Source organism: Carlito syrichta, unplaced genomic scaffold, assembly GCF_000164805.1.
Source record: "Carlito syrichta isolate Samal-C Ts95f unplaced genomic scaffold, Tarsius_syrichta-2.0.1 Scaffold303115, whole genome shotgun sequence".
Taxonomy (NCBI): domain Eukaryota; kingdom Metazoa; phylum Chordata; class Mammalia; order Primates; family Tarsiidae; genus Carlito; species Carlito syrichta.
The window spans coordinates 64,315-81,401 of record NW_007247211.1 but is presented as its reverse complement, the minus strand read 5'-3'; the positions used below and the strand labels follow the sequence as shown (position 1 = coordinate 81,401).

General features: G+C 47.7%; 1 protein-coding gene across 1 annotated transcript in view; it reads right to left on the bottom strand.

Annotated features, from left to right (window-relative positions):
• MAP3K9 (mitogen-activated protein kinase kinase kinase 9) overlaps positions 1-17,087 on the bottom strand; it is a 66,840-nt gene that overhangs the window by 9,919 nt on the left and 39,834 nt on the right. The window contains 4 exon segments of the mRNA XM_021712180.1: positions 1,394-1,634; positions 2,615-2,790; positions 3,578-3,726; positions 12,970-13,150. Coding sequence (XP_021567855.1) covers positions 1,394-1,634; positions 2,615-2,790; positions 3,578-3,726; positions 12,970-13,150 — 747 coding nt within the window.

The window sequence follows — 17,087 nt, the reverse complement described above, 5'->3', positions numbered from 1 at the left end:
AGCCCAGCAGGTTGAGGCTGTGGTGGCCGGGAGCATGCCACTGCACTCCAGTCTGGGTGATAGAGTGAGACTCCAACTCAAAAAAAAAAGACGGAAAGCTCACTATCTAAATGAGCTGCATTAGGCAGTCTTCACATAGCTATCCATACAGAGCACAGAGATGGGATGGTTATGGATCGAGAACTGCTTTTTAGCTCATGAGATCCAGTCCTGGTGCTTACTCTGGGAAATTTAACTTAAAATTCTTGGTTTCACATCACTCTTTTCTCAGGGGCCAGAGCAGGGAGACTGATGCTTCTCAGTGCAGGCAGAGCATCAGGAACCAGCCCTGGGTGGAGCCTGGGGAAGGAAGGGAGATGGCCATAACTCCGGTTCTGACACGTTCGAAAGGCAGTTATGGTACAGCATAAAGAATGTGAAACTTACAGCTCTGAGGGTCTGAGTTTCAGTCTCATCTGTCAAAAAGGTATAATAAACAGCTGCTGCGTGCACCTAGGTCTTGCCACTAGACTGTATTGTGCCCCCCACCACCGCCCTGCAGGAGGGAATTGTAACTTGTATGCTACATCGCAGCACACAACAATGCTAGGTGCTCAGAGGTACTTAAAGACTCCATGCTGTCTGAAAAGAAAAAGAATGTGCAACCAGAAACCAGCAGACACATCCCATGACACCGTCACCCCATTTCATGGAATGAACGCCCTTGTCAGTGCTTGAGCCGCTGTCCAAGTGCTTAGAATCACCCACTCTGTGCCTGGAATACATATTCACTTTTCCTTGGCCCCCCACTACAGTACTAATAAGCCTGCTTCCTAAGGCCTTACAGACTCGGAACATAGTGAGTGTTTTTATCTGCATAAACACACACTCAAGCGCTCACCACCCTCTGTGGGTACAAGACACACCACAAGGGTTCTAATTCATCGTTTCCAATTTCTTTCCATTTCCCCCAAGACCACAGTCCCACAGAGGTACCATTATTCAGCTGATGCATGTTCTGAAAGGCCATGTATATACAGGCAAATTCTCGTACAGTAAACCTAATCTCAACTGCACTAGAGAGCTCACTTACAGAAGCCTTGAGACGAGTTACCCCGCAGGGCCAAGACATCCCTGTCTCACACACATACAGGGGCTTCATTCCCCGTTGCACACATCCCTCCCAGGCATACCTGGATGCGCCTGTGTGCGCCAGGCTGCTTGTGGCGGACCTCACCAGGCCATCCTCCAGCCTGTCCTTGCCCGCTCACATCAAGTCCCCTTCCAGCAAGTCAGCCCTCCCACGGAGCAAATCTCCCTCCCATTCAGGTGCCCCCTTGTGCCCAGGGTCTCGGCTTCCAACCTTTCCCAGACACCACCCACACGCCCCGCCTCCGCAGCGCTCACCACTGACCAGAGGGGAGGCTGATGCGGTTGCCATCCTTGAGCTTCAACCGGCTCTTCCGGAACTTGCCCTTGCGCTTCTTCACCCGCGGCTTCTCCTGGCACAGCTGGTGGATGATGATGTGGAGTTCACGCTCCAGGATATCGATCTCACGCTCCGCCAGCTCCTGCTCCCGGCGCCGCAGCAGCTCCTCCTGGGTTTTCTGCTGCAGCGCAGCCCGTGTGAGCTCCTCCTCCCAGGTACGCAGCTCCTGCGGGCGGGCAGAGGGTAGGGAAGGGGGTGCTCTGAGCGGGGGCTAGGAGCACACTGGAAAGCCCTCGCAGAGCATGCCGTGGAGCAGGGACACAGCACCCAGCCACCTTGACCAGTGAGGAAGGTCACCTGGGCAGGGACACGGCGCCCGGCCACCTTGACCAGTGGGGAATGTCGCCCAAGCAGAGACACAGCACTCAGACACCTTGGGTGTTAGAAAAGGTCACATAGGCAGTGTGTGACATTTTTCATGTTTTTGTGAAACGTTTACAAGTCCAGACCAAGCAGAGAGCTCAGGGACTCCCATAGTGCAGAGTGAAAAAAGAGAAAAGAAGTGTACCAAGTCGATGGGGACACCCCTCTTATCCTAGTCCTATCCCTCAGGTCCAGTCCTGTCTCCCAACTAAGCAACACAACTTCTTGGGAGTGGCCTCCCTGTATGCATGCTGACTGCTGGCAACACACGGGGGTGGGGGGTGTTTAGGGAATGGCCACTGAAACTAAAAGGCAGACTTCCAGCAGGGCTAAGAGCCCCTGAGCTCCCTGCTTGGTCTGGGCTTGGAAACTTCACAAAAACATGAAAGATACTACACACTTGCAGACCCACGGTGTTTCTAGCCCACATTCAGTTTCTGATTCTGATGTCAAAAGACACGGGCAGGATGTTCTGGTAACTGTTTGACAACCACTCTGTATTCCTACATCTAGTTAATGTTCCTCTAGAGTACATGGCAGACCCAAGGAACTTCTCCAGAACCTCTCCTATTTCCAGCCAGCAGGATGAGACACCCCCGGTAACAACCCAAGTGGTCTCTTCCTCAAGTCTGGACAACTAAGCAGACTACAAACAGGAAGAAGGCCTGTCAGAGTCAGGGAGGTCAGTCAGACCCGCCCAGGGCCCCACTGGAGAAGGCCCACTGATGTAATGCATGCCTTTTCTTCTTCTTTCTTTGGTTTTTTGTTTATTTGTTTGTTTACCTTTTCTTTGGCCCTGAGTTGGTCAAACATCTCCTGAATCTCATGTTTCCAGTCATCTTGCAGGCAGTGGAAGGAGTCCTTGGGCATTTCAAAGAAACCTGACTCCTCTATAGTGGTCAGCTGGTCCAGTATGCTTGAGAAGGATGGCCGGGAGTGGGGGTCGGGGTTCCAGCAGTCTGCATGGACAGAGGCACACACAGCACTCGGGACGTTTTCCAACCCTGCTTACCAGGAAATGCCTCCCGTTTCTCCTTCCAGAAGCAGAGCTTAGAATTCAAGTCTGCCCAAGTGGGCTTAGGAAGGAGAGCAAGCTGCTCACTGCTACAGCCATGAGGGCGAATTTGGAAACCAAACACAGCAGTTCTGCGTGTGCCCCATACTGACTGTGAAATAAGTGCAAGAAAAGCAGGCCCGCAAAACTTTCCCACGTAAACTATCACTCCTACTATGTGCCACATGTGACACGATTCAAGTCTTGACAGCGGTCACTGCACCTGGGGCTTCAGCTTCCCACAAACGAGTGGGCTTGAGTGAGAGCTGGAGCAAGTTAACTCGACCCACCCCTGCTCCGTCCAGCCCCCTCGGCTTTGGGTTTCTCACAAGATCATGGGTTTGACTGGATGACCTCAGAGTTCCTGTCTCCACTTCTCTATGTGAGCACTCAGGCCCTGGCATCACAGCTGCTATACCTTCTGATTTTGTTACTAAATAATAATGTGCTGAAGCACTGGCCAGCAGGTGTCAGTTACGAAGTTAACTCCATGGCCCCTGAGGACACTAGGCCCTACTGCAGGTGTGGATATCATCACCAATAGCTCTTCTGGTGGCCACAGGACTCCTCTGTGGGTGACTAACACTTCACCTCCTCCCTCAGCAACAGATTTTGGAGAAGTAGCCAAAAGCTACCCAGTGCTTACGAGGGGGCAAATGGTCTCCACGTCTGTTCCAGCTGGGGTCACTTACCTTCCATGAGTTTGGCAAAAGGTTCTGGGCACGTGGAAGGAATAGGAAGGGCAAGCTTGTTCATGGCCACTCCATAGGCCACAGCCAAGCCGTCGATACCCCGGAAGGGCACCTCGCCTGTCAGCAGCTCCCACAGCAGCACCCCATAGCTGAAGAGAGGAAGGAGACACAGTGTGTGACACTGTGTGGATGTTTGTTGTCTACAACTCTCAAAGTGAGATGTGGTCCCCATGTTGGAGGCGGGGCCTGGCGGGAGATGTTGGGTCACGGGCCAGATCCCTCTTGAGTGCCTTGAGCCCTCCCCCTGGTCATGAGTGGTTCTTGCGGTTAGTTCACACGAGAGCTGGTTGTTTAAAAGATCCCGGAACCTCCTCCCTCTCTTGCTCCAGCTCTTGCCAAGTGACAGGCCAGTTCCTTTTCCCCTCCCACCATGATTGTAGTATCCTGAGGTCTCACCAGAAGCAGAGGCTGGCACTACACAGAACCATGAGCCAAATAAACCTTTTTTCTTTATAAATCTCCAGCCTCAGCCGGGCTCGGTGGCTCAGCCTGCAATCCCGCGCTTTGGGAGGCTGAGGTGAGTGGATTGCCTGAGCCCGCAGGTTCGAGACCCACCTGGGAAACTTGGCGAGACCTCATCTCTACAATAAATAAAAAATTGGCCAGGCGTGGTAGCGCACGCCTGTAGTTCCAGCTACTTGGAAGGCTAAGGCGGAAGGATTACCGGAGCCCAGAAGGTCGAGGCTGCAGTGGCCGGGAGCTGCCACTGCACTCCAATCTGGGTGACAGAGTGAGACTCCAACTCAAAACCAAAAAAAAAAAAAAAATCTCCAGCTTCAGGTATTATTTTATAGCAACACAGAATAGACTGATACACCATGTGATAAACCTCAGGGACAACTTCACAGAAATAGCTCATAAGGTTCTTCTGAGCACCTCACAATCTCCCCAACACACAGTGAGACTCACGAAATAGAAATAACATTGAAACTTAAAAGGGGGGCCCATAAAACCTACTAGCCAAAAGCAAACACTCCAGAGTCAAGTTCTCCCAAGGCTCCCAGTTTCCGAGCTGTGTGACCTTGGATGAGTTATCCCACCTCACCAAGCCTCTACTTCCTCATTTGTCAAGTACGAATGGCACCACCACCTCTCCAAGCTGTTATAACATTAAATGAGCTGCTGCAGGGTTTAAGTGAGCACCCATGGCCACAGTAATTGTTCCTGTCACAATTAATGAAATAAAATGGGAGAAGAGGCAGCCTCCCAAGTATACTTTTCTGCTTTTAGAAAACTCAGCTTTTGTCACAGATACATTTTTAGCAATATAAAAACAGAGAACTGACCTCTCAAAGCCGATTCTGCTCCTATGAAAAGTCTCTTTAAATGTCCACTAGGCTGAAACAGATTCCTGCCCCAGCATCAGCGTGCATGGCCTCACATCTAACTTAAAGGGAAGACCTTCACAAAGGTGGACCCAAGGCAGAGCAGGGTGGAGGCAGCTGAGGACCGCAGTAGCCCTCCCAGTCTTTCAAGTCCACATCTAGAGCTTTCTTACTCAGATCCCACGAGTCAGAGAACATGGAGTACAAAGCTGGGTGAAAGAACAATTCTGTGAGTCCACAATCAGAACCAGGCCAAGTATGGCACTCAACCCTTCTAAGGGTAAGTTGGGGCCAGAAGCCGCAGGTTGTGAACAGGCAGAGAAAAGGCTGTCCTCAGGTTTCCAATACCAGCCTCATGCTTCTTGTAATACTCAGCAAGAGTCTGTAACCAGCAACAGAGGTCATTTATCTTTAAAAATAGCAGTAAACCCAGCATCTACTTACCACTACGCTGGCACATGCAGAGGGCTAGGGCACATCACAAATGCCATCTTGAATCACAACAAGACTGTGGGTGTTACCACTATTTTGCAGATGAGAAAAGGGAGTTTTAGAGGTTGAGTAGCATGTATTAAGGACATTCGGGGAACACTCATAAAGAACCTGGATCAGCTCCCAATTCCTTCTCTCTAGAATGCCCTTCTACTGTTTCTCTACTTGGTGAACTCTAATCACCTTTCAAGATCCAACTCAAAGGTCCTGCCATCTATTCATTCACCGGATGATGACTTTACCCCACTGAGGTCTTCAAATATTATCTATCATTTTTTTTGTACATCTTGACAGAAAAAAAGCTTGGCAGACAGTTGTAGGTCTTGCTTTGTCTAGACAGGAGTTGGATACTAGTTGGAGGCTGATGGGATATATCAGTAAGCCTTCCTTGACACCCCCCCCCCGATGGTACCCAGCCCTATCTGGGCTGCCAGGCACACAGTTGTGGGTTTACCAGCCTTCGAGAGAGCAGCGTTTAACCTTCATACTCCTAGGCTGAGCTCTGCATGTGGGAGGCTCTCTCAAACATGTGAATGACTGGTGCGTGGGCATGGTGCGGGGTCAGACCCCTGAAGACTGCCCTGGGGCCGCTCCAGAAAACCTCCAACACCATCAAGAGTTCCACCATGACGCTTCCTGACAAACCTCTTATGCAACTTATCTAGATGCAGAAATGCCTCTCTGGGGCTGAATAGCCCAGGCTTCCTCTGTCAATGGCCCTCTTCATTTCTACAGCAGAAGGGGGGTGACATAAGTGAAGACATGGTATTCCTTTGGCAGGAACAGAGTCCGAGAAAGTTGGGTGACTCTGAACCCAGGGACAAGTCAACACAACTGACATCAGGCTCAGTCTACTCACCCTCCCCAGGTTCAAGACAGTCAAGAGGCCCTTCTAGACCATGTGTGGGCAGCCTGGAAAGGCCAGTTCAGCTGAGTCACTGCCTCTGAGTCTCTCCCCTAGGCAGTGTCCTCACAGCCCTCACTGCCTAACCACCCAGTCCCTGGGAAAAGGGGTCAATAATTAACCTCCTCCAGAGGCCCAGTAATTCCTTCAAACACTTCTGAGGGTAAGAAATGGAAGAGGGGTGTCTGATTGAGGGGCACAGAAACTCTGCACTGGTGCTGGCCAGAGCTCTATTTCTTATTAACCTGAGTCATCCTGAGGCTGTCAGCTCTGAAGAAGGGGATGGGTCTCCTTCAAATGGATAGGCTGGGGAATTCCCCTGCACTTGGCAGTTACCTGTGACCCCACATTCCAGGAGCCACATGAATTAATAATCTTTGGCAAAGATAACTGAACTAACATATGCAAAAACACTTGGTAAACTGAAAGTAACATATAGTTATCCTTCTGGTTGCTGCTGACTGGACCCTTTTTTGGAATGATGACACACTCGTTGACATATATGTAATATATGCATTCATATACTTATTGTCATATACATAATATGCATGTTCATATGTTTACTGACATATGTATTAACATGGAAATATGTTCATGCTGTGTTACATTCCACAAGCAGCTGACAAAACAGAATGGTCCCATTTTAAAGGAGAGGCAGACAGACACATGACTAGGAGTCAACACACCAAAACACTCATCCAGGTTATCACTATAACCATTTTCTTCTATCCATATTTTCTAATATTTTTCTATAAAAAACATGATTTACTACTATAATCTTAAAAACTTAAAATGATTAAGAAGATGCCTCCTCCCATCCCACATACAACTGGCAGTTAGTCCTGAGGACGAAACTCTCCAGCTGTCACCACCACTTTCCCTGCAGTGCCACCCAAAGGGAAGGGATTCGTGTCACTCTTTATGTGGCAGCCTCACAGAGCTGAGGCCCAAGCCATCATCATCTCCCCTCCATCACAGCACGTGGGGGAGCCTCAGACCCACACTCAGCAGATTCATTGCCCAGAGCCCTGGCAATCACAGAGGTGCAGAAGCCCTGGCCGATGAGTTCCGGGGCAAGAGAGATGCTCAGGCTCAGCCAGTGCCTGGCACAGGGCAAGCATTCTGCAGACACTTCTGCAATGAGCAAACAAACCGTGAGTCAACCTGGGAACTGGCTTTGTACCAACTGCCTAAGCAGGCTGTGGTGTTCTCTGGACATCCTGCTGGACCCTGGGCATGGTGGGCCAATCATCCCAGAAGTGGCTACCCAAAGTGCAGAAGCAATAATGTGCAGACGGTGGCATGGCTACCCGTACAGACTCACAACACATGCACCTGGCTCCAATCACAGCTTTACACCTACCACCTAGGTGGCCTTCAGACATGTCTGAGGCTCAATTACCTCATCTGGAAAATGGAAATGGCAATGCCTGCCTCTGAGGATCCTTGAGAGGAATCGAGGAGGTAAAAGACATGCAACATTCAGCACAGAGGCCAGCCCTCAAGCATGGGTGGATGATAGTCACTACCACCAGCGTACACATCCTGCTGCCTGCACAGCCGGGGGTACACATTCCCTCTGGTAAAGGTGAGAGATCACCTGGAGCCACTGAGATGGATGGGCTTGAGAAGGGAGAGATCAGGGCCTATTTAATGGGTTATAAATTGTGTCTTAAAGGAAATCCTGCAGCACGAAAGCTAAGAAAGTCAGAAGGAACAGAATGAACTGCACTTTCAAACCACATTCATCAGCCACACCAGGTCAGGAGATATGCATACTGGGAACAACTCTAAACCAGGGAAACTGGAGACCCACTAGTCGACCAAGTGACAACATGCAAACTACTGCACCCAAAGTGCTATTTGTTTGGTTCCAAGCTGCTCCCTTTAGAGAGTAGAATCATTTCATCAGGTTTCTCTCTTCAAGTCTGTTTTTAGGATCTGTATGGCAAGACTTGGAGGTTAGTCTTGCAACAAGGAGACTTTGGGCAAAAGTTGAAAGGGCCTGCCCTTGTTCCTTCCATGGAGGACAAACCTCTGCAATGGTCTTGTCCTTCCTAATCTGCCATTTGTGACAACAAGAAGACTCTACAGCAGGCATTCGCACTTTCCCTTCCCACTAAGAATGTGCCTGACGCGACACTCCAAATCATCACCAGCAGACACCTTTGGAGCGTGCAAACATAAAACCTGAGAGACTTCAAGGTCAGGTTGGGAGAAGAAGCCTAGCAGGAATGCAAGGAGAAAACAATCATGTTAGCAAGAAGTCATGGATTCCCAGGGAGAAAGTTGAGTGTGGCTGGTGGCTGAATGTCCCCCCAAACCCACTGCCCCTCTTCTACAGGAAGAGTCTTATTTGGGCACACAATTGTCCAGCTGGAACCTACATGTTTCTGCCTCCCTTGGAGTCAGGTATGGGGTTTGTGCAGAGGAGATGGTGCAGGTAACCAAGCACAGGAATGGGGTTTGTGCAGAAGAGATGGGCACAGTTTCTGAATTGTCTCCAAGTCAAAGACAAACTGTCAGGGATAAGCTGTCCTTCCCCTTTTTTGAAGACTCTAATACAGAAGTAACAGTCACTCAAATTTAACCCTTCAGACAAGGACAATGCAGTGAGGAACCCCAAAGGAACGAATGATCTCATGGGCACAGCTGCTCTGCCAACCTGGACTGTCTGCACTACTCCTTGAAAGGAAAATGTGCTTCTATCTTATTTAAGCCTACATATCTGTAGGTCTCTTTGTAATAGCAGCTTAGCTTAATTAATGTTAATTAATTTCACATGTGGTCAAGCAATGCAAGTATTAAGTTGAAACATATGACACTGCTATTTTTATATCTCAAACACAGCTGAGTATCAGCATGCAGCTCAACCTGATGAGATCAAATATTTTAAGAAAAGAAAAACTCATTTCTTCTCATCAGCTACTTCACCCTGTGATTAATGTGTGGTAAAATAAGATTTAATATACAGAAGCAACAAAAGATTATTGAATAAAATTAAAGAAGATCTAAATAAATGAGAAGATACCCAATGTTCATGGATTAGAAAACATTATTATTATCAAGATGTCAGTAGTCCACAAAGTAATCTACAGATTTGGCACAATTCCTATCAAAATCCCAGCTGTCTATTTCATATAAATTAACTAAATTATCTTACGATTCATAAGGAAATGGAAGGGACTCAAAATGGTCAAAACAATCTTAAAAAAAAAAAAGACTCGCACTTCCTAATTTCAAAACTTACTGCAAAGCCACGCTAATCAAGAAATGGTGGAACTGGCATAAGGACAGACATATGGGTTAACAGAATAGAACTGAGAATTGAAATAAACTGATAAGACAAATTCAATGGGGGGGAAAAAAAACTCTTTTCAATAAATGATGCTGGGATAACTGAATAGTCACATGAAAAAGAATAAAGTTGGACCCCTATCTCACACCACATGGAAAAATCAAGTAAAGGTGGATCAGAGACCTAAATGTAAGAGCTAAGATTATAAGAATCTTAGAATAAAATACAGGTGTAAATCCTCATGACCTTGGATTAGGCACCCAAAGCACAATCTGCAAAAGAAGAAATAGATTAACTAGACTTCATCATAATTAAAAACATTTGTGTTTCAAAGAACATAACCAAGAAGAATTCTAAAAATCCTGGGTTTTCCTTTTAACTAGAAAAAAAAAAGTTAAAAAAAATCCATGGTATGGAAAAACTATTTGCAAATCACATATCTGACAAGAATATATATATAAAGAACACTTTCAGCTCAACAATAAAAAGACAAGCACCCCAATTTTGAAATTGGCAAAGGATTCAAATAGACATTTCTCCAGAGAAGATATACAAACAGCCAATAAGTACATAAAAAGATACTCAATATTATTAGTCATTTAGGGAAATGCAAATCAAAACCACAATGAGGTACCACTTCACACCTGTTGGGATAACTATAATGGAAAAAATTTGTTTAATTAAAAAAGCAGACAAATGCTGAAAGGATATGGTAAAACTGGAACCCTCACGCATTGCTAATGGGAATATAAAATGGTGTAGCCACAATGAAAAAGTCTGATGGTTCCTCAAAAAGTTAAACATGAAATTACTATGAGACTTAGCAATTCCACTCCTAGGTATGGGCCCAAGAGAAATGAAAATATATTTTTACAGAAAAGCTAATACAGTACACAAATGTCCACAGGAGCATTATTCATAACAGCCAAAAAGTAAAAACTCAAATGTCCATCAACCGATGAATGGATAAACAATGTGGTCTATCCATACAATGGAATATTATTAAGTCATAAAAAAATGAAGTTCTGATGTAAGCTACAGCATGGAAGAACCTTGACAACATTATGCCAAGTGAAAGAAGCCAGTCACAAAAGACAACACACTGTATGACTCCATTTTACATAAGATGTCCAGAACAGGCAAGCCCATAGACACAGAAGGTAAATGCGTATTTTCCAGGAAGCAAGAGGAGGAAGGCTTGGGCAATGACTGCCAACAGGTATAGGGCTTCTTTTTTTGGATGATAAAGTGTTCTGGAAATAGAAAGTTGTTGTAGTGGGCTGAACAGTGGCCCTGAAAAGGTATGTCCACATCCTAACGCCCAGAATCCTTATTTGGATCCTTATCTCCCCTAGAGTCTCAGGAGGGCATGGCTCTGATGACACCAGTTTCAGCCTCTGGACTCCAGAACTATAAAAGCACACATTGTACTGCTTTAGGCCACTAGGTTTGTAGTAATTTGCTACAGCTGCCCTGGGAAACCAACAAAAAATGGTAATCCATGCACAACTGCATAAATACACTAAAATCCACTAACTTACACACTGTCAAGTGTATAACAGGTAAACTTAAGAATACATGAATAAGCCGGGCTCGGTGGCTCAGCCTATAATCCCGCGCTTTGGGAGGCTGAGGTGAGTGGATTGCCTGAAGCCATGGGTTCAAAACCCCCCTCGGCAGCTTGGTGAGACCTCATCTCTACAATAAATAAAAAAATTAGCTGTGCATGGTAGCGCACGCCTTTAGCTCCAGCTACTTGGAAGCCTGAGGCGGAAGGATTGCTGGAGCCCAGTAGGTCAAGGCTGCGGTGGCTGGGAGTGTGCCACTGCACTCCAGTCTGGGTGACAGAGTGAGACTCCAACTCAAAAAAAAAAAAAAAAAAAGGAATACATGAATAATAGCTCTATAAAGCTATTGTTTAAATATACTATTGTTTAAATATACCAGGGGTGCCAAAAATGTATACACATTTTAAGAGATGTTATCTATGTACTACTTTTCAAAGTTTAATTGAATTATGCTAGCAATGTGTAGCATGGCATTCACTCAAAAGATGACGTTAATCAAATGAATGCTAGCACCACCATGCGACACGTGGGACAAAGAAAATGGTGAAAGCACAGTGGTTGTTAGAGGAGCACAAGACCATTCTGAAGTGGTATTTGACTTAACACCTCCTGACATCTACCTATGGGATACCTTACAGGATGTGGTGTACTGTAGGAAACCATTCTTCAGGAAGAAATTGAAACAACATGAGCAGCAATACAAGTGGACAGACACCTTCGTCAACGTTGCTCAAGCAGTAGTTTACCATAATCAGAAGTGTCCAAATGCTGATGGCAACCACTTGGGGCACATCTTGCCACTGCAAAAGCCAAATGTGACTTATATTCATCCTTTGTTTTGGTATATATTGAATATTACAGTTTAATGCAGTTTTTTTCCTTTCTTAAAATGTGTATACATTTTTCTGGCATCCTTGGTTTACACACACACATATACACCCACAGAAGCACACTTTACAACACATTAGGAGGCCACGACTTCACAGATCAACATACGGTAATAACTGCAGTCCTTTATTCTATACACCAAGGTGATGCCATTGTCCCACAGCCATGAGGATGTGCTCATCCTCCATCAGTGAGGGCACAATTTTTCAGACCCTTTCCTTGTGACCTTTTGGGCTGACATTCACCATCAGGATGGCCGATCATTTTTATTCTGTACCACTGCAGCTCTGGGCACATGCGCAAGACCACCCTTTCCCATGTCTAGGTCAATGTCTAATAGACACAGCCTCGGTTGAATGATTAACTGGATAACTGGGAAGGATAATCTCTAGTCCGCCAAGGAAAAAGGAACAGCACGAAGAAGACTCATCAGTTCAGGAGCCTACGATGAGGACACTGGGTTATTGCCTTCCTAAGTCCACCAGTCATGCCACTGATGCCAAGCAAGGCCGTGGAGGAAGCCAGGCTGACCTGGGAAATGCCCTAGGAGGGACAGAGTGCCCTACCAACCTACGTGGCAGGAATGGGTGGACACATTGACCCTGGAAGGTGTAGACCCTCCCTACAGAGCAATCCCCAACACGCAGGGCCCTGCACACAGCACTCAAGGAAACTTCTGGTAGATGTGAGCATTAAAACTGTCCCCTGGCAACATGGGAATCAGCACATATGGTTCTGAGGGTTACTCAGCCCAACTGGGGGTGCCTGGGCTTCTAGTTAGCCTCATTTCCCCAAGTCCTACAGCGTGTATGCCACCTGTACAGTCCTGGGGACACCGTCCTGCCCTTTGGCCTCACCTCCACACGTCGCTGCCTTTGGAGAACATAGAGGCCCGGATGACCTCAGGTGCCATCCAGGCGTATGTCCCTGCTGCACTCATCTTGGTGGTGCGATGCCACTCCCGTGCCAGGCCGAAGTCGGTGATCTTCAGAATCTTGTTGCTCAGGTCTCCATTCTCCACCTTCTGGAGGATCAAGACTGGGTAAGGGGAGGAACACAGAAGAAACCAGAGTCTGCATCAGTCACAGGGAACCACCAAGGACAGACCCTCCTGCCATCTCCAGAGTCTCCGTCACAGACAGAAGGTCAGAGTCACCATTTCTTGAACACATTCTCGCCAGGCCACCTATCTTACAGTCATCATCTCTAATCCTCATGGCCACCTTCAAGTCAGGCTCTCTTGCCAGCTCCATCTTATAGACGAGGAACCCAGGTGGCGCCATAAAGCAAATGCCCAGGGCTGCCCAACAGCCAGGACTGAGGCCCACGCAGTGGAGTCAGAGCCTCTCTCCCAGCCCACACGGCACAGGGCCTGTCCCACTTAAGAGAGAGAGAAGAGTTGTGAGGCATGGCCAAACCCTCTGGGTATCCCATCTGCCATGCATCCCAGCGACGGCCCCTCCCGGGTGGCCACGTTCCTGCAGGCACAGGGATTCCCTGAATCTCAGCATGCGGAGCCCCAACCTGGCCAGGTTGCGGGGTTGCCCCCCTGAGCACTCAGAAAGCTCATCTGTAGGGCCATGAGATGTCCACTTACTCCAGGAGCCCGGGGGGACAGAGTGGGGCCGGGGGCCACATGTGTCACACCTACGAAAATGTCCCTGCATGTGCCCCAGAAGGAGGTGCCAGTGCATTGAGGTCCTGAGTCTGCATGAAGCGCCACGCCCAGGGCTGTTTCGGTGCTGCCAGGGAGCCACCCAGGTGGCCACCCCCACCCCCAACAGGACAGCCCAGTGATCGTGCCTCATGGAAGCCAGTACCACAGAAGAGTGACAACACAATGGACTCATGCTGAAGACCCAGCCTCCCATTCCACAGGGTGGCAACTCCGAGGTCCTGAAGGCAGAGCCTCTGTGGGTAGGACATGGGGTCATCTGGACACAGGGGCCTGAACCCAGGATCTCAGAGGAGGAAGGCAGATGTCCTCCAAGTCCCTGCATTCAAGTCCCAATGGGGAGTGTGGGCAAAGGAGTCTATTGAAGGCAGGACACTGGGGACAAACACCAACTCAGCTCTGCAGGGAAACAAGACAAATGCCAGTTCTCAGCCCTGTGGGCCAGTTCCCCTGGGGCTGCCCTTCCCCTGCCTCTCTGTGCACCCCCAGGGCCTCTGCAGAAGCTTCACCTTTGCCTTTCCTGGAGCTTTTCGCCTTCAACCACTCTGAGGTTCAGACTCTCTAGTATCTACAGAATGGTGGCGCTTGGGTCCCAGGAGGATCTTGCCTTTGGGAGAGGGGACATTTCAGGGCAGGGGTCTTGGGCATCCCCTCAAGCCACATGGTTGCATTCCCCTTTGCCTGGTCCCCAAATGTCTGTGGACTTGAAACACACTGAAAGCACGTGGGGCCAAACTCTCTATGTCCTCTGTGCAGTCAGAAAACCAGAAGTCAAGAAGGATTACTGGCAGCCCCTCCCTTAACCTGATGGATGAGGCTCCTTCCTCTATGCCCTCCCCGACTACCCCTTCCCCACCCCAAGCTTCCAGTGTCCTGAGTGGCACAGGCCTCAGAGTATCTGGGCAGATCTGAACAAACACAACACCTTTCTCCATCTCATCTGTTAACAAAGATCTTTCCAGACTCTTCTGTACTCTGCTCCATCCTCTGGCAGAGACAAGACACAAGCTTGTATTCAAACTCCTGGGCAAGTGACACTGAGGAAAGCCACCACTCCCTCTACAGAGGCGGCTATCAGCAGCTGACCAGTTCTCTGAGTAGCCCATAAACAGGGGGTTCACAGTGAGGCCGTCCTCTTACACACTCAGTGGGGCTCAGTCCTGTCCCCTAAACTCCCAGAAGCTGTAGCCCAGGGCAGTGGAGAGGAGGATAAGCTTCATGACATCAGCCTGTCAACGGTATAAAAGGAGACTGGGTATGAGTGAGTCCAACAGTCCGGGAGTACTGGACGGCCTTCAGAGAGTGCCCCTAGTCCCCACCCTTCTGGCTGGTTTACACCCTGCTGACCTCACACATTTACCCCAACAAGGCAGGCCCAGACAGCATCTGACTGTGGACCGCTGGTGAGGGGTCCTGCCCTCAGCAAAGAGGACACTGACGAGTGGTCTAGATGGGTAGTCGCAGCAACAGTGTCTTGGAAGACTGGCCTCCACCAACCACCAATTACCACTGGTCACTGAAGCACCAAGGTGTGAAAGTCTTTTTTTTTTTGGTACACTATTTTTGAGATGAAATCCACATAACATAAAATTAACCACTTTAAAGCTAACAACTCTGTGGTATTTAAGTACATCCACAATGTCCCCACCTCAATCTAGTTCCAAAACATTCCCATTACCCCAAAAGGAAACCTCATACCCACTGGACAGTGATTCCCTATTCCATTCTCCTGCCCACCTGGCAACTAATATGTTCTGTCTTTCTGGATTTACCCATTTTGAATATTTCATATGAATGCAGTCACACAATCTGGGGCACATCTGCCTATTTCACTTAGCACAGTGTGTCCAAGTTCACCCACATTATCGAGTATATCATTCCTTTTGATGGCTGAATGTCATTCTATTGTGCATCTATACAACTATCTGTTTGCCCATTTGTCCACTGACACGGGCTGTTTCCACTTTTTGGCTACTATGAACAGGGCTGCTATGAGCCTATGTGCACACAGAGTAGTATACCCGTTTTCAATTTGGGGGTCCACACCTGGGAGTGGATTTGCTGGATCATATGGAAATTCTATGTTTACCTTTTTGAGGAACCATCAAACTGCTTCCCATGACAGCCGAATAATCTTACATTTCCCCCAGAGAGTAGGAAGTTCTGACGTCTCCACATCCTCAACACTTGTCACTTTCATTATTGTAGTCGTTGCTGCTGCTGCCATCCTAGCAGGTGCGGAGTGGCACCTCCTTGTGGTTTGGGCCTGCATCTCTCTAATGCCCAATAATGTTGGACATCTTCTTGTGTGCTTGATGACCATTTGTATGTCTTCTCTGGAGAAATGTCTATTCAATCCTTTGCCCATTTTTTAACTGGGTGGTTTGCCTTCCTTAGTTGAGTTATAAGAGTCCTTTTTATATTCTGGATACTAGACCCTTACCAGATACAAAATTTGCAAATACTTTTTCCCATTCTGTAGGCTGTGTTTTTACTTACTTGATAATCTCCTTTGATGCACAAAAGTTTTTAATTTAGATGAAATCCGCTCTATCTACTTTTTCTTTTACTGCTCATGTTTCTGGGGTCATTTTATCTCAAGAATCCATTGCCAAATCCAAGATCATGAAGATTTATTCCTATGTTTTCTTCTAAGGGCTTTATGGTTTCAGCTCATATTTAGGTCACGGACTCATCCTTAATTTATCATATAAGATGGGGTCTAACTTCACTCTTTCACTGTGGCTATCCAGTTGTCCCAGCACCATCTGCTGAAGAGGAAAGTTTGAAAACCAGAGTGGGATGCAGCTCTCTCCCACATGCTTTCCTGAGTGGCAGAGGAAGGCTATACTCACAACAGCTTACAGATTTCCACGACTGCAGTGGGCCCACTGTAAGCTTCTAATACTGGCAAATAGCTACAGAAATAACAAATTGCTGTGCTTTCACAGCTTGGGAAACTTAAGAATGCTTTATCAAAATCTAGTGAAGTTTGCACAGCATGGTGATTCATTCCTATAATCCCAGCACTTTGAGAGGCCAAGGTGGAAGGATGACTTGAAGCCAGAAGTTTGAGACCTCCCTGGGCAACATAGTTAAGTTCATCATTACAAAAATTTTAAAACATTAGCCAGGCATGGTGGCGCACACCTGTAGTCCCAGCTACTCAGAAGGCTGAGGCAGGAAGACTGCTTGAGACCCAAGAGTTCAAGGCTATGATTGCACCACTGCACTCCAGCCTGGATGACAGCAAACCTGTCTCTTAAAAAAAAAAGTCATTCCGGCTACTCGGAAGGCTGA